The sequence below is a fragment of the Lissotriton helveticus genome, chromosome 4_1, assembly GCF_964261635.1.
Source record: "Lissotriton helveticus chromosome 4_1, aLisHel1.1, whole genome shotgun sequence".
NCBI lineage: Eukaryota > Metazoa > Chordata > Amphibia > Caudata > Salamandridae > Lissotriton > Lissotriton helveticus.
The window spans coordinates 1,931,553,769-1,931,572,537 of NC_136063.1; the positions used below are offsets into that span (position 1 = coordinate 1,931,553,769).

Sequence of the window (18,769 nt, forward strand, 5' to 3'; positions counted from 1 at the left end):
ATACACCGCCACCACATAGAACCCTTTTCCGCCCGGTCGACATGTGGACCGGGCGGAAAAGCGCCGGACGGTCTTTCTGTCCGCCGCAGACCCCCGAGCCATTGTAATATGGCGGGGGTCATTTCTGCAAGGATGGCGGGCGGATCGCCCCCGCCGGGCCAGCGGTGGCTACCGCCGGCCCAGCAGGGGCGATCCGCCCGCCATCCTAATGGGGCCCTAAATGTCTTATTGTTCTGTTTATCCATCACGTCAGCAGCTTCCATCACAGGAAATACAAATTCATGCCTCGGCTATCCTTCTACTTCCTTCTCTCTAGTTATGTTCAAACTTTATATAATTTTCCTCATCGGCGCCTTTCAAAAGGATGCATCCCTTTGCTTGCTGACAAACTTTTGGCATGCACTCAGGACTTCCTGAAGGACAAATTTTGTGCACGTTCCTTCTAATTCTTCAATTTTTCTCTCGTATGTGTTAACCCTCAATTCATGCTCTCTATGAAAAATAAAACAAAAGCATTATTATTCACTTGTAATGTTTTTTCATTTATGTACCCTCCCAATGCTGTATCTATCCATGCACAACCCATGTTAAATATTATTTCCTAGCAAACCTTAATATGCATAAAAGCAGCATCAATCTTTTAATTTTCATTAGTCAAAAAGGATTTATGGCCTAATAGTTTTGCGGCCTACTTCAGTACTTTTAGTATGCGCTTGCACAATAGCCTTTTTTCTCATATGCAACAATTTCTTCTCACATTAGTTTTTCACTGCACACGGTCAGTAAATGTTACTGAGGTTTCAATCCGAGCAGGTTTTATTTCACGAAAACCCTGCTCCATCAGCATCAAATAAATGCAAATCCAATTGTTCTAGCGATCTTTGGAATTCAGAAGCCTGGGATGTGGAATATGCAGGGTTTAATGTGCCTACTTTCCTGGTGCAAGTAGCTGGCACTACATGCAGATGGTTTGACTGAAATTGGCAATGGAGAACATAGGGGGAAAATGCAGTGGTCACAGCTGGAGTGTAATGCTATTCTGGATAGAAAATTGTCAATATGCCTAATTTCTGCCTACATGGTTTTTAAGTAGCAACAATTTCTTTTAGAAACCACACTGTCTATCGTGGTAACCTAATTAGTAACAAACGCATGCCTTCTAGTTCTGCCAATAACAGAATCTTACATCTTGGTCTAACCTCTGATACAAACTGGCCACCCAAATAGGAGAGAAACCTACATTGTTGCAATAGAACTAGTCATTCAGAATTTTTTTTAGAATTTACAAAGTCAAACCACCGATTTGGGTATTGAATCCCAATTTGAGAGGTTTTAAAGCAACAAAAAGTTGTTCAGATAATTTACTAAATGTTAGAAGCTACAGTATAATTATTATTCATCATTTAAAAAGAATCTCTTTCTGATATATCTACGTGCCATATCTGGGAAAGAGAATCATGCAAGAACACCTGTCAAGGAGTAGGTAAGAAGATTAAGAGGGCACAGGAAAGGAGAAATATGAATGAATAGGAGTAGTGGGGTGAAGACAAGGAGGGAGTGGATTCGTGAATTCACAGTGAAAGAAAAAACTATGCAGAGGCAGCATATGAAGGCAATGGGGAATACAAGGATTGTGTACTAGTTCAGTTTCGTGCTCCAGTGTTGGTTGATCTGTAAAAAACAACAATATCTCAATTGGATTCACTTGAGCAACAGATATATTTGCATGTACAAGACATTACAAAGGATCTGGACATAGAAGAAAGAGAGACTCGGAATTTCAGTTTTTTAGAAGTGCCTATAGCATAATATATTTAAGGACAGATTTTAGCAAAACAGTCAAAAAACAGTTAAGATAACAGCACTGGAGGCATATAATGCGGTGGCAACCCAACGGGGCTTTGTGCACTACGTGATCGTGAAACAAATGGTGACTGCGCGAGTAACATATGGGTGAAAACAGCGAAGGACGCAAAGTGACAAAATGGGAAAAACAATATATATAAAGTTGTTGGTTACTCCTTAGTTAAAGAGTAGTTGCTATTAGTTTGGGAACCAAAGTAGGTAATGTGCCATGAGTCGTGCTGTATTGCGGATCGACGGCGTTTTGATCCTATTGATTTAGGATCTTCATCAGGACCGGGTTGCTGATTAATGAGAGTGAGGAAGCTGCTGGCCCAGAAACGGGTCCCTGTTCTGGTTTGGAATGTTTGGAAGCTAGGCTTATGATGAAAAGGTATCCGGAGTAACCCTGGGCAAAGTACTACGCTACGCTCGCGTAGTTGGCAAAGTTTGCGCGACTTCGCAATACGCGAACTGGACGTAGCACAGTGCGAACACCCATAGCATAGCATAGCATAGTGTAGTGCAGCGGTCATTTTTTGCTTGCTCGTAGTGCTCAACATCAAGTTGGCAACCGCGAGCAAGCAAAATGACATCCTGGCGAGACTTTTTTCTCATTCGCGACCAGCAACATCAAGTTGCCGATCGCGAGCATGGAAAATAAACCTCCCGGCAAGATTCTCAATGCGGGGAGGTCTGGTTTCTCATTGCGAGTGGTCGCGTATGCTCGCGACCGCTAGCGATAAGAAACTACCAGTCCGCGTTGAGAAAGCTGCAGCTCGAGTAAAAATCTGTGCAAGATGCCATTTTCAATGATTGCACAGTACCGGATGCTTGTCCGCACTGTGCAATCATTGAAAACTGCATCTTGCACAGTGCGGACAGGGTACTACGCAGTTCGCGCAGTGCTACACGTAGTTCGCATAGTGCGAAGGGCTACTTCGCGAACTACGCCCAGCCCTAATCCGGAGGCTTAATCCAAGGGAGGATGAACGATGGTGAAGGCGCAATAACGGAGCCCCGTTATGGCCAGAAAATAAGCAGAAGTCAGAAGATAGACAGGCGTCGGTCCGGTAGCTGGATCCAGGGGTTAGATACGATCAAAGAGTCGTGTAATTAGGTCAATGGCACAGGAACGAAGCCCCGTTCTGGCCATGAAGGCAATGAAATTGACATGACGGGGCAGGGTCTAGGGATCCGCTGCCTGAATCCCGGTGAGGGCACCGTGGAAATGATGCCTGAATCCATCTCAGTCTGGTGTGCGAGGAGCGGTCTAGAATCTGGTCAGTAGATCTCAATCCATGTTAGGCAATGGATTGAAGTGTTGGTTGAAGCAGGAAGCAGCAGGAGTCCAAACATGACTTGTGCAGGTAGCAAGGTAAGTACAAAAAAAGTGTTAAAAGTGGTGGAAGGATGTGTAAGAGTGCATGTCTGTGAGGGAGGGTGTGTGTATGCGATAGCATGTCAATGTGTGTGTTTGAGAGTGTGACAGAGTCAGTGAAGGAGTGAGTGAGAGTGAGTGAGAATTAGCATTAGGAAGAGTGTGAGTGAGAATAAATGTGAGTGAGCAGGGAGTGTAACAGTGTTATTGTGTGTGAGATTGAGCGAGTCAGGGAGAGAAGGAGTGAGTCAAAGGCTGAATGCATCTGAGTGAGTCACAATGAGTGAGAATCAATGATACTAAATGAGTCAAAGTGAGCCTGAGTGAGTCAGAGTAAGTGAGATTGGGTGGAACCAAGTAAGAATGAGTGAGACTAGTTGAGTCAGAGTGAGATTGAGTAAGAATGAGTGGAACTGGGTGAGACTGAGTGAGACTAAATGAGCCAGGGGGATTTGAGTGTGAATTAGTGATACTGAATGAGAGTGAGTGAGACTGAGTGATAATGAGCGGGACTGAGTAAATTAGTGAGACTGTGACTGAGTGGTGCTGAGTGAGTCAGAATGAGACTGCTTCAAACTGACTGAGCTAGATCGAGATTGAGTGAATCAGAATGAATGTGACAGAGTGAGAGTGAGAATGAGTGAACTGAAATGAGTGAGGCTGAGTGAATCAGCATAAAACTGAGTGAGTCTTAGTGAGACTGTGTGAGTCAACATTGAGACTAAGATATTCAGAATGAGTGGGTCAGAGTGCAAATGAGTGAGACTGTTAGTGAGACTGAGTAAATAAGAGTGAGCAAAAATGCCAGTGTGATTGAGACTAAGAGAATGTGTGAGAGAGTAAAACTGAGTGCAAGTGAGTGTGAGAACCCTCACTCTGAATACTCAGAGAAGAAGTCACGCTCACATGAGTGTTAGCCAAGGGTTACACTACTCCACTTTTAAAGATCATTACATGCCACTGGGCCAAACTTTTGTGACCAATTTCCTTTAGCCGCATAGTGGACACTAAGTTAACCAACACTATTTCGGCTTTGTTTGAATTTAATTTTAAGGGACTAATGCACATTGACCTGTCTATTTAAAAAAGTTTGCTCTAAAAACTATTTTTTCTTCTCGGGTGGAAGGAACATTTATAACAATATACTCAGAATCAACAGAATGTTTAAAAAAAAAAAAAAGTATTCGAAAACATAAACAGTTCTGTCTGGGTGTGAAGATATATATTTAAATAGTGTGGCAACACAGTTGTCCCCTTAGGGACACCACAGATCTATGGGTTCCACGTAGAGAAGTAAATGCTAAGTTGCAAGGCCTGTGGTCTCCCTGCAAGAACAAAGCTGAACCAGGTAAACGTGGTCTCTTTACTCCACACTTGTCCAATCTACAATGCACAGTGTAGGATTGACAGTGTTGAAAACCACAGATAAATCTGATATAGGAAAGTCTCTGCCATCATCTGTACATTGTCCATAATTGCTGTCGTGACAGATTCAGTGTTCTGGAGAGACTAAAATCCAGTTCAGTACTCATTTAGGAAAATAAGGTTCTCTGCAAAGGGCAGTGTTGGAGAAATTGGATTTTTGGTCGGCTAGGGCATGTGCCAAAGTCGGGTGGAAACCGCCACTCTAGTGAGGTAAGGGAGTACAATCGTAAAATAACCCCTGCTCACCCCCTTGGTAGCTTGGCATGAGCAGTCAGGCTTATCTTAGAGGCAGTGTGTAAAGCATTTGCACATAAACAACAGTGATACAGTGTAAGCACTACAAAAGGATACAACACCAGTTTAGAAAAATATCCAATATTTTTATATACTTAAAGACAAGTCCAAAAACGATAAAAATCTGCAATACAGTACTTAAAAATCTTCAGTTATCAACATATGCTTGAAAAACAGTTCCTTGATGTTGATAGCTCCGTCCGAGACTATCACGGCGTCGTGAACAAACAAATCCAAACAGTTCTGGCTGACCTCAGTGTTGTGGGCCAGCTGCGGTGTCAGGGAGGCCCACAAACCGTACCTTTTAGAAATGCAGGGCATCGGCGACTTCTTGTTGAGCTTTCGAAAGCACAGCGTCCGCAGGCGTCGGTTCCGGTGGTCGGTGCAGGAGTCGTTGGTCCCTTGAAGTCACACGTGTTGCAGATCGAACTGCTCTCTGATGAAGTCAGGAGCGCTGGTGTTGGCAGGCGTCTAGTGCTGCATTGCCAAGTGCAGCGGCTCGGTGGCAGCATCAGATAGCGTCGTCGGTCAGACCAGGGTCACAGTGCAAAGTGAATGTGGTGCTCGTCGCCATGTTAGCAGGTCGCGGTGCAAGCAGCGGCGTTGTTGCTGAAGTGCTATCGTCGGTTGACGAACTGGAGTTGATGGCGCCGGCGTCGGTAGGCCAAGGCTGCAGTGCGGGATGAGGGTGATGCATTGTGTAACTTTACGAGCTGTACCTTAGAACCACGGTGCAAGCAGCAGCATAGATTTCAACGTGGAGCGTTGTCAACGGGGATACCAAGGCGTCGTCATGAAGCGAGGAGGTGCGGAGTGCGGTGCCCACGGGTTTCGGTGGTGGCATCAGCAGGCGTCGTCGGTGAGACCAGGGCCACTGTGCGCTTTGCGGCGGTTGCCCTCTGCGGTGACCTCAGGACACGGAGTCAGCAGCAGCGTTGTAAATGTAAATGTGTAAATCTGTTGGACTTGTAAAGCGCACGGCTGCCCGTAAGCGTCCCGGCGCTGGAGACCGCTGGGGAACCCGTCCTGGCTTTCCCTGTGAGATGGTCCCTTCTGGGTATCTCCAAGGTGAAACCAGGCATCCCCGGCGTCTGTGGGGGGCCGTTGTAGAGTTGAGGCAAGCTTAATGCCCAGAGTTGCCGAGTGTGATCCCTGGTTAGAGTAGGCACCAAGGCGAGAATTGTCGAGTCCGCTGACCCTGGTCCACGACCCTGCCGCGTCGGGAATTGAATCCTGGTCCCGGGCCGTTCTCTGTTTCCGGGTCTGCCGCCTCTAACCAGTGAGCCACACTACTCCATTGTAGATGGCTTTAGGTTGCTTTTCTTCTGTTGCAGCACAAAAAACACAGTCCCCAGGGCTGAGGGCAGAAGAGCTTGAAGTCTTTGCCGTTCCTGCGAGTTCCTGAACAGGGGGCAAGCTTTACCTCAGGCCCTTGGATAAACTCGCAAAAGTAGGTTGCAGAAAGCTCAGTCCAGTCCTTTCACTGCCCAAGACAGAAGCAGCCACTGCAGGCCAACACAGCAAAGCACACAGCAATGTGGTAGTTCCTCCTCACAGCTTCTCCAGCTCTTCTTCTTGGCAGTCTTCTTGGTCGAAAAAGAGTTCTAAAGTTCATGGGTCTGGGCCCCAATATTTATATCCCAAAATCCTTTGATCTCTTAGGGAGAGAGTGTCTATGCGCAGTCAGAACCAGTTTGCCTTCTCTGGTGTGACTTCCTGGCAGGAGGTGGAGACGGCATTGTCAGAGACAGACCAGGCCCTTTGAGGTGTGAGGAAATTTCCTCCCCCTTCCCCAATTGCAGCTCAGGTCGATTTAGCCCTTTCCTGAACCACCTAGACTATCTGGAGCTACTCATGCTCCCCAGCCTTCTGTCATCCAAAACCCAGACAGGCAATCCACATTTCAGCAGAGGCACACGGGATGACTGAGCAAGAAAACACCTACTTTCTAAAAGTGGTATTTTCAAAAACAGAGTGTAAAAACCACCTTCACTAACAATGCATATTTAGATTCTGAGTTCAGGCATACTAAACGTTATTTTCCTACCTGGTTCCCAGGGCCAGTTATGTTTATAAGATGTTATAAACAAACTTCCCTTACTGTCCTATAGGGAACAGGTAGCCTTGCAATTGGAAAAAAATGAAATTGGCAGTAATTCACTATCAGGACATGCCACACACACCAGGGCATGTCCTACCTTTCACATACATTGCTCCCTGCCCACAGGGGTAGCTTGGGCCTACCTTAGGGGTGGCTGACATGTCAGAAAAGGGAAGGTTAGGGCCTGGCAAGTGGGTGCACTTGCCAAGTCAACATGGCAGTGCCAGATTGCTCCCTGGCTCTGCATTGGCAGGCCAGAGTCACGTTTATGGGCTGTTTGGGTGGGTGGCACAATCCAGGGCTGCATCCCACCAACAGTATTGAATCTACATGCCCTGGTACCTGCAGTGCACTTTACTAGGGACTGACACATAAACCAAATAGGCCACTCATGGAAACACTAATCCATAACACATTGTACCACAGGAGCACTTGCACTTTGCCACTGATCAGCGGTGAGAAAGGGGCGCAGAAACACTAAGCCAGCACAAACCGGGAGGTCAGAAAGCAAAAACTCAGGGGAAACATGCAAAAAGATGCCAAGTCTAATAAGCAGGAATGGAGTTCTCACTTCTTGTCCAAGGAATTTATACAAATATGGTAGGTTTGAAAGCCTCCTACAGCTTGCCATATCAGACTGCTTTCCCAGAGTTTTTTTTCATTGATCACTTGAGACCTGCACATATCCATCAAATGTTTGATAAGTGACAGTGACAAAGCAACTGTACCTGAAGCAGTTACATATCTGTTCCTACATTACGATTTTCTCATCATCCTAGCTGCAAGACGTAGTACCATTGCTAGAAAAATAAGACTAGCAGATCATAGAAATACAATTCCTACACACACGCTACAGTACAGTGACTAAATAAGGTTACTTGTGTCACGTTCAGGTGATTAAAGAAAGGGTGGGGAGTCTGTTTTTTATATATTCACCCATCCTCATTAATTGAGAGGCAAAGCAACTGTGGGTGTGGACTGCCATACATCAGTATGTCAGCTAAATATACTCTCTATAAGTGTATAAGGAAATACTATGTAAGGAGAATAGCAAACAAAGCTGTACAGTACGATCTGAATTATTTAATAATGGTCTCTGTATTTTATTAATGAAGTTCACCGTTTCTTACAGCTAGTTGCAGTAGTGCTTGCAGCTAGTTCTTATGGTAAATACATACGCGATACAGACAGATTTCCACAGAACCCTTTTTGAAGAAACATATCAGTCAATAGAAAGAAGCATTTTAGGCCTTTATCTGTTCTACTTGACTACCAGATTGAAGGGATCATGCTGCTAAATGCTGCTGATGCTCAAGCGGTAAAGCAGGTGTTGTTTCTGGATCTTCTCCAGATGCACATAAGGAGCCACCTCCTACTGACAGCCTAACTGGCAGTTCTAAACACTTGGTCACCCACACTAATCAGAGTAGTGAGCTGGGTACATCAAAATATCATGCTACAGTACGTTGAAGTGGTTCTGTTGTGGAAGTTTGCTTCATTCATCAATGTGTGCACCTCCTTATTAAACACATTCCCAAGGTTGTGCAGCCGCTCTGTTTCTATCATTGGGTTTTTTATGTATGTCATTACTGGGATATGTAGTGTGCATTATCTGTGCATACATAATGATTCCCTTCAGAATGTATCTCAGAATAGCTTTGGGATACAGGATTCTGGGGCTTTGCTCATTAGGCTTGCAGTTTTCTTGGGATGTCATCTTAATTTGCAGAGGTGTAGCAGTTCTGTCTTAAACAATACCTTCCATTCCTTTGAATCGAATACAGTCAATAGGGGTGGCCCTAACAAACTATACTTGCTTGTTAATTAAATAGTTTTAATGAAACGATCTAATGAGATGAGAAGTTTGGAGTAAGTTTTATATTGTTCTATGGAAATATCCTATGTACTAAAAGCTACACTTGATTTTAGGCTCAATCCTGACTATGCAGAAGTGAAGATTATCATTAAGACATCTAGGTATTTCACCGCCGCCAGAACACCTGGGATGTGTCATTTTTTTTTAGCCGGGAAATGAGCAATACCAGCACTAATCCTGCAACCTAACCAAGAATTTAGACTGAGTGGCTTGTGAGCCACATGATGGTTTTACATATCATATATGTATTGCTCTTTAGGACTATAACTTTTTTTTATAGCACACAGCAATATTTTAGCACTACAGCAAGTCCAACCAGAAAACATTTCTCACATTCTATGCAGAAGGATTTCCATAAATATCCTTCTGTTAGGTCGAATTTGACTAAAACCTCTGAGATTAGCGTGCTGTTTTCATGGTCGATTTCATTTTTGTCTGAGACCATGTATTTCTTAGATTTGAGATGCCAGACCTGAACAACAGCATTTCTAGTGGCAATCACTTCTATCACTTTACCCAAGAAAATGAGCAAAAATTAGGCAGAATTGGCTGGTTCGAATGTTGCAGAACCCACTTGAACCTTCAGCCTTATGATTGTTTAAAAAATAGATCTTAATCAAACTGCAATTACTAGTTTTCTTTAAAAGATATGTCAAATTCCATTGGAAGTGTCCTACATACCAGGCTGATATTTCCCTACAAATATTAATCTATCAATTTTGTCACCGAATATTCACCTCCGTATTTGTGATGATTTATAATGAAATATTTCTTGAAGGGGTGCATTGTGCCCATTGCCTAGCTGTGCATTTGCTCCCACTTCTACTGCAGTACCCACTGGGTCCTCCCACTCACTCACCCCCACGGTAGAGGGGTTTAACATAATAGAAGATATACTTGTGCTTGCAGAGGACAGTTATTCCATCATGTCTGCTAGGCAAACGTGAGGTACTGGTGCTAGCTGGGGTGAGCGAGGCAGGGGCACACCATGTTCACTACAGTTGAAGGGGACAAGAAGGGAATGGTAGTGAGCCTATGTGCAGCCCGGAAGTTGCTTGTCCTTCAACATGGAACAGTTATAGAACTCTGTTTAAATACTTCACCTGCAAACTCAGCTCCCTGAGCTTTGGATTAATTTGTCAGATGCAGAACCCCCAAATCCCATAAACATTTGGGTGATTCAGGATTGACAATAAAAAAGTAATCTGTGGTCTATTCACAAAAGAAGTGTCTGGGGTATAAAGACACTACAAGCCTTAAGTGCTCAAAAACTCAAATACAAAAAACAAACAAAAAGAAAGGGTTTATATAGAAGACAGAGTCAAGATGTAGGATAGAAGGCCATCACTCGGGTGACCTAAAGAGGAACAGAAAGAATCCGTCAAGGATCATTGGTGTCCCATCATTACACATTACGTGCCCAGTGTCATCATCTGGCATGCAAAACAACTTTACTTCGCCCTTCTTCCATCCAGGAGGGGGACAAAAGAAAAAAATTGTATCCTCTTGTAGGGATCTTTACAGGAGAATAGTGTAAGAGGGAAAAACTCTCTTACATAAACGGTGCAATGCAAAATAACAGAGAAAAAATGTGTATTTAAAATAGGATGTACAACCGAGACTAAGAGTAACAATAACCCTCTTGATTACAATCTCACAGTTGTATTCCTATCTAAAAACAGTGAACAAAAGTGATTCAAGAGCAGTTTAAATTCGACTCTGCTCTTCTGGTAGACATGTTTCAGCTTATGGGGCAAACCTCCCTAGCTTTCTTGAGGACCTTGAGGCTTCAAAAAAGCTTTGTCACTGCCACATATAAATTCTTATGCATATTGTTTATCAAAGTCACACCATATGTAATCCAATTTCAAATCCTCCATGTGGACATGATGTATCTGACACCTGAAAAATAAGTGAGGAAAAAAACTACATCTCTTGTCTATCAAATTAAAAACTCACATTCATTAAGTATGAATGCAATGGTAAACTTACCAGTGTACCACGAGGACTAGACCTCACCTCTCTTGGCACCATTGTTTGTCAAAGAGGCCCGCTCTGTGGACAAAATAATAATCCATATATGCAGGGAAAAAGTTAATTGTTTAAAAAAAAACGCTTATTTAGAAAAAACATTGTTTCTATCAATAACAGTTATGATTATAATCCGTGTGCATTTTTACTAACAGGGATTTTACTACAGAATCTCAGTAGTCAGTAATATTCTTAACCCATATCACGGCTAGTTCACGGTGTAGCATATGAACCAAGTGCTCCGCTGTTATATTATTTGGCAATATTTGTGATGATATTGAAACGACAGATTAATTCTAATTGCATTGTAAAACTTCTAACAATCCTGAAAAGAAGGGTTTCCTATGTCTATCGCAAATCATGTAAAACGAGAGGTTTACAGGGTTTTAAGATCAAGGGAGTCTTAAACGTAGAACGTTCTAACAATCGTGTATCGTTTACATAATTGTCTGCCTGTGTTGAAGCAGTATATTGCATACTGTTACGTGCCCTGTTATAATGGGCCTCTTATAGGAGCGTCTCGGTTAATTCGACAATAATGCTCTATATTACAGTTAAACTCCACTACATGTAGAGCCGGGCAAAGACTTGTTTCACGATAGGCGCTTTTTAATGTCGATCAAAAGTCTTTCTAATTAAACAAATCTCGCAACATAGCCCTTACCTGTCCATGTCTCTGTAACATCGTCCAACAAGTAAGATCAAGAATAATTGTTTGAGACATAACCCTCAGAATACTAAATTTCCCAGTGAGGACATTTTGTAGTTCATGGTGTCGTAACTATTATAGTACGATAAATGTACAAATTAGTAACACCGATGTATACTAAACGATACAGTTATGTGTGACAAAATCAATAGAATGATGTACAATATAAAGAAGACTTTTATAATTGATCGAGATATGATCATTAAAAGACTACAATTCCCATTATTAGTGACGACATTCGGTAGTTCACGATGACGTAATCACTATATGCCGAAGACATGCTAATTGGGCATACCTATGGGTGTTTGCTTTCTTATATAAAGAGAGAGACAAGTTTGTAGTCCGTTACCTCCATCCCAGCATTGTCCCAGCTGGAGTCAACGACAGACAGGTAAGGGCTATGTTACAAGATTTGTTTGATTAGAAAGACTTTTGTTAGACATTAAATAGCGCGCCTGTCGTGAGACAAGTCTTTGCCCGGCTCTACATGCAGTGGAGTTTAACTGTAATATAGAGCATTATTGTCGCATTAACTGAGAGGCTCCTATAAGAGGCCCATTATAACAGGGGACGTAACAGTATGCAATATACTGCTTCAACACAGGCATTCAATTATGAAAGCGATACACGATTGTTAGAACGTTCTACGTTTAAGACTCCCTTTATTTTAAAACACTGTAAACATCTCATTTTACATGATTTGCGATAGACATAGGAAACCCTTCTTTTCAGGATTGTTAGAGGGGTTACAATGCAATTAGAATTCATCCGTCGTTTCAATATCATCACAAATGTTGCCAAATAATATAACAGCTGAGCACTTGGTTCATATGCTACACCGTGAACTAGCCGTGATATGGGTTAGGAATATTACTGACTACTGAGATTCTGAGGTAAAATCCCTGTTAGTAAAAATGCACACGGATTATAATCATAACTGTAATTGATAGAAACAATGTTTTTTCTAAATAACCGTTTTTTTCTAAGCAATTATATTTTTTCCCTGCATATTTGGATTAATATTTTGTCCACAGAGCGGGGCCCCTTTAACAAACGATGGTGCCAAGAGAGGTGAGGTCTAGTCCTCGTGGTGCACTGGTAAGTTTACCATTGCAATCATACTTAATGAATGTGGGGTTTTAATTTGATAGACAAGAGATGTAGTTTTTTCCTCACTTATTTTTCAGATGTCAGATACATCATGTCGACATAGAGGATTTGGAATTGGATTACATATGGTGTGACTTTGACAAACAGTATGTATAAGAATTTATATATGGCAGTGTCAAAGCTTTTTTGAAGCATCCAGGTCCTGAAGAAAGCAAGGGAGGTTTGCCCTATAAGCTGAAACATGTCGACCAGAAGAGCAGTGTCGAATTTAAACTGTTCTTGAATCACTTTTTTTCACTGTTTTTAGATAGGAATACAACTGTGAGATTGTAATCAAGAGGGTTATTGTTACTCTTAGTCTCCGGTGTGTATCCTATTTTAAATACACATTTTTTTCTCTATTATTTTGCACTGCACCATTTATATAAGAGAGTTTTTTCCTCTTACACTATTCTCGTGTAAAGAACCCTACAAGAGGATACAACTTATTTCTTTTGTTCCCCTCCAGGATGGAGGAAGGGCGAAGTAAAGTTGTTTGGCATCCCAGACGATGACACTGGGCACGTAATGTGTAATGATCGGACACCAATGATCCTTGACGGATTCTTTCTGTTCCTCTTTACGTCATCCAAGTGATGGCCTTCCATCCTACATCTTGACTCTGTCTTCCATATAAACCCTTTCTTTTTGTTTGTTTTTTGTATTTTAGTTTTTGAGCACTTAAGGCTTGTAGTGTCTTTATACCCACAGACGCTTCTTTTGTGAATAGACCATGGATTACTTTGTTATTGAAAAATAGAATTAGGGGGATTTAATCCATGAGTCTTTAATTGGTCCTTCAGACTCTCCTTTCTGTGTTTTTGATTCAGGATTGAGCCTAAAATATTTGCTGGTAGATAGTCCGTACGCCACCACAAACATTAGTGTCTATGGAGCAGCCAAGGAAACGCATGCAATTGCTAAAGCTGCAAAGCTATTGGACCTCATTTCAGTTACCTTCTGGTTATCCACTCAGAAGGGGAACAAGAGAAATTATTTGATATTTTACTTGAAGTTGTGTTAATATATTTGTATACTTTTTTAATTCACAGAAAAATATATAATGCATACATACTCATTTAAACGTTATATAATATGTGCTACCATGGCAAATCATATTATAAAAAAAGTATACTGTAACAATAACACTAAAACATGAAATGCCATCTTATCACCTTATCGTAATATTATTACATGTATGAAAATAACTATTAGAAGAATGTTACGTTGGATGTTTTAATTCAGACCCTGCTGCTGTGTCATCAAAGTAATTTACAAGTCATGTTCGTTACAGCGCAAAGATTTTCAGATGTATGAGAAGTATTGTCAGAACAAGCCCCGTTCGGAATCCTTATGGAGACAGTTTTCAGACAGTGCTTTTTTCCAGGTATGATATTTTTTGTGGGCTACACTTAACTGTTTATCTTGAAGAAAGAGTGCAAAAATATCAAACATACATTTTGCTTGGAGTGTATGCATGTTGTTTTCAAGTTATTGTGAGAAGTAGCAAGGTTAGAGGTATTTCCTGGCTGATGGATGGGTGAATTTGACATATTCTGCATCACAAACTAATAATCTGACCACTTGATAACATTCATGTTTGGATGTTTAGTTAATTAAAAAACACGTAGGAATTTGGACATGAAAACATAAACCAGACATTCACTTGGGTGGTCCAGCACAATAGAAGGAGTAGGTCCAGAGGTTCTCTGTTAATTGTTGATAAGTTCTTTATAACCATAATTGCTGTCCAGATGGCTGTATACAACTAGCAATACAAAATGTAAATTAATGAACCGAACTACTGTTTGCAGGTACTGCACACCATGACAATGGCAGCGGTAAGTTTTCCCAGCACATAGCCTCTCTTGGTCACTGCGTATCCGTCCTCACACTTTAAACAAACCTGTGTCAACAGGAAGCACAATTTACCTGTGCTTGTTTGAACTGTTCACTAACCGGGTGGAGTACTTGGGTTATCTTCCACTGCCGTCAATATTGAAATTAATATTAGGGATTGAAACAGTCACATTAGTAATAAATTTCACCTCGCTCGCCAATATTTTGTAGTTCCATAGTTCATGCACCAGCAGTGCCTCCTCATGTGTACAATACTGCTAAGGACGAAGAATATGCAGTCTTCTTGAAGGAAGAATGCACAATCCTTAGCCATAATTCTTTATCATGTGATGCAACACCCAGTGAATTTATTAGTGACATAATCAAGAAAAAATAGAACTGTAAACCCTAGAACCAAATAGAAATCAGAAATACCTTCTAACATGAGTCTGAAGACAAGAATGCTGAACAAAAGCATGAGAAGAAACTTAAATTGCTACCCTGTATATTTCAGTTAGAAAAACTCTGAGTCTATACTCAGTAAGCATCCAATCAAGAGTGAACATAATCTGAAAACCCTCAGGAAAATAAATCCCAGCCAAATAATAGTTAAGGGCAGTAGTAGATTTAATCAAATTAGCGGTAGACAAGAAAGTAACCTATGACTCCTCCCTATAATTGCAAAGATATCAAAAAGATGGTAACATGTACAAAAAGACTTAGAACTCACCAGATAAACCAAAAGTGATCTCTTAACATCCAGTGACTGAAGTAACCCCTCTTCTGGAGGATAAGGTTAAAGAACAAACACAGGTAACACAATTTCTTGACCTTTATGAGCCAAAATTGCAACCTATGGAATAAACTCTGTATCAGGCCAAAGTACTGTCTTATCAGCCAAAATCCTGTAAAAGAGGGGCTGTATAATATACCGGCTTAGGTAAATGCTATATGAAAAGCCCCCCTCATTGTCAAGAATGTTATATCTACAGAGCTATTAGATTGCCAAGGGAATCCTTTAGACAGTGTAAAATCAAAGAAAGATCCCATGGAAAGATCATGTTATTAACCACAGGGAGAGATAAGGAAACCCCTTATAAGAGATGGGAAACAAGTAACTCATCTTCTACAAGGTTCATTGAAACCTTTAATCATTTGCAATTGAGCTTTCAGGGAACAAACCAATTGATTCCTCTCAAACTCTTCCCAAAGAATTTAAGCCCACATCGAAGAGGGGAGTTGAAGTGCAAAGGACAACAATGTTGAAGATGTCTGCAATGACAAAAAAAGGCACAGTAGAGGGAAATCTGGACTTTTGAATAACTTCAATTAGGTGTATTTCCCCTGCTCTACAGCCTGATCCTCTCACCTTCCAAACCGCTACCATCTCATAACCCATAAATAGATATCCAATGAAGGGAGGAAATGTGACCTGAGGGTAAGAGCTGCCAATTTTGGACCTGGGGATCCTGGTTCAAGTCCCTGTTTTGTCTCAATACCCGGTGACTCTAGGCAAATCATCTAATCTCTATGTGCCTAAAAAAATTGACCTTGTGTAATGTAATCTGGTGCTCATGTAAAGCTCTCTGATACCTTTGGACCAAGTTAATGCTTTATGAAACTACAGAAACAAATAGATGGAAGGAGACAATAAGAATTCTCCTAACCAGAAATATAGTCATGGACAGAAGAAGGGAAAAACAGGATCTGTAAGGCCAATAGAGGCCCACTAGAATCGCAGCTTCGGGTTTCTCTTGAATACTCAGCAGTAACTGCGGAATAAATGGGATCGGAAGGAAGGCATAAAGCAGATAATGAGGCCAAAGTAAAGCTAGAGCATTCAACCCCAAGCCCAGGAGAAAGGAAAGCAGGAGCAAAACCCTGAAAGTTAAGCAATCTTTACTGAGGCAAACTGGTCTACAAAATGCCTCCCTGGGCAACGATTCCTGGGAGGAAGTGAACACTCTGCTTAATCTGTCTATGTGTATATTGTTCAAACGCTTGCTGTGAGAGGCAATGAATGGCTTTTTCCCCCAAGCACCTAACCAATGAAATATTCTTCTCCTTCTTCTAGATTTTTGTCTCCTCTGTTGTTGTTTTCCTCGCACTTACAAAACATTTATGTTTACTAATTAATCCACTTGCCTCATACTGTTAATTCATTTTATGGTAACTGTTTAGTGCAAAACTCTGTATAAATAAAATGATATAATTGAAATGCCTTGTTCTTCGCTTCCTGTTTGGGAACTCTGTTTCCATGGACTTGTTTCCAGTGGCAGCTGACACAGGTAAGGAGTGATGAGACGGGGCGAGGTGTAAGTTGACATGCAACAGAAGTAGTAAAATTAAATACAAAATAAAAATAAAACCACTCACCTGGCACTCGCCACATTGCCGAATGCGGTGGTTGCAGGGTAAGTGGTTTTATTTTTTTTATTTCATTTTCCATTTTATGTCGACTTACCCGAAGCCCTACCCAACTCCACCGCCCCGCCCCTACTTCTCTTACTTGGGCGGACCGCTATTGCTTGTTTCATGGTGATCATTCAGTCAGTGGAAAAGAGTATATCAGTACCTCAGGCTGAAGGGCTGTAAGCATTGCATAGCCTGGCTGCCCGTGAGAAAAATGGGTATAGGCAATTATGAACACAAATGATTCTCAAGAGTAATTCACGTAATTAGAGTTATATCTTATATGAGGTCGAAAATCCTCATTGGTTATTGCTCAAAATAAAATTTATTATAGGGTTAACATGACTGTTTTTGTGTTGAATAGAGATCTAGTAACACATTTATATCCCAATAGCATTTTCATAAAGACGTGACATAAAACAATACATCAGACGCTGATACCATCCAGGAGAAATAATGTATACAGAGTTTTCGTAATATTTTACTAAGTCAACTAAACCAACATTTCGATTCTCCAACTAATAATTCGGATGGATTTCCATAGTTTTTAAAGGAATTCACATTTTTGAAATAGCAGCACATTCCTGTAATTTTACAACATAATACATTTAACAATTAACCATAAATCTAAAACGCATTCCTATAAAAGCCTAAAATGCAGGAGAAATACTTGAAATGCTAAAATATTTTATTTTTCCTATGGCCAGTGACTATTTGGTACGTGCTGCCAACGAAATCATTTTAATTCTTGTCTTTATCATTTTTACTTTGTTTAGGAATGCCAAAGAAAGTTAGAGCACAAACTTGGACTGGATTCATACCTCCTTAAACCAGTGCAACGTCTGACGAAATACCAACTACTACTCAAGGTAAATATGCTACCAAATATTAATAGTTAAAGAAAATGTATTTATATTTAAATAGCATTGGTGCCTGTTTCTTCTTATGAATACGTAGTGTATATATTTGTGTAATTCAAGCATCATTTACCGTCAGGCTTATAGATACATGTTTAATTTTCTGTATTGTATCTGGCAATATACTCAAAAATGACATGCTGATGAATGGCAGTTGTGAGTTTAAACCTATTTTATTGTATACATTCTGTGATTTGTGGTTTTGGGTTTCCCATAATAAACTCAGAATTGCAAATACCGGTAGCCAATGAATGAGCAGGATAAGATAATCACACCTAACGTCTCATGTAGTTTGTGTCTGTATTCATCATGTCTAAAAGCAAACCAAAATATACCTTCCTCTGAACATAAAGCAAGCCCAATAGGCCATAAACATAAGGCACAGACCTGGCTCTCAATCCAAACAACAATAACCTCAGGTAGAGTCCGGTAACAAAATTAGAAATGTCATGGAATTTGCAAATATATCACCAGTCTACAAATATAAAATATGCAACTCCCCATTAATAAACATTTGGCAAACCCTACTCCCCCCTGGGGTTTCCCCCTATTCTGAACAAAACTGCCTATGCTTCGATGTAATAATACATACATGCGACACACACTGTATGTAGACAGAAAAGGATCATGTACTGTAATAAGGAGTTGTGACATTGCAACAAGTGACAAATGACTTTTCCGGATCGCTTTAGGCTGGCCACCATTCTGTGGAAGGCTCCAAGAGTGAACCACCCAGGACCTCAAGGAGTTGCTGATCATGATATTCTATACTTTGCATTCTTCTGCCCACAAG

General features: G+C 41.1%; 1 protein-coding gene across 1 annotated transcript in view; it reads left to right on the forward strand.

Moving 5' to 3' along the window:
- MCF2 (MCF.2 cell line derived transforming sequence) overlaps nt 1-18,769 on the forward strand; it is a 1,062,111-nt gene that overhangs the window by 780,457 nt on the left and 262,885 nt on the right. Inside the window, exons 19-20 of the mRNA XM_078688611.1 lie at nt 14,103-14,195; nt 17,836-17,928. Coding sequence (XP_078544737.1) covers nt 14,103-14,195; nt 17,836-17,928 — 186 coding nt within the window. The remainder of the gene's footprint in view (nt 1-14,102; nt 14,196-17,835; nt 17,929-18,769) is intronic.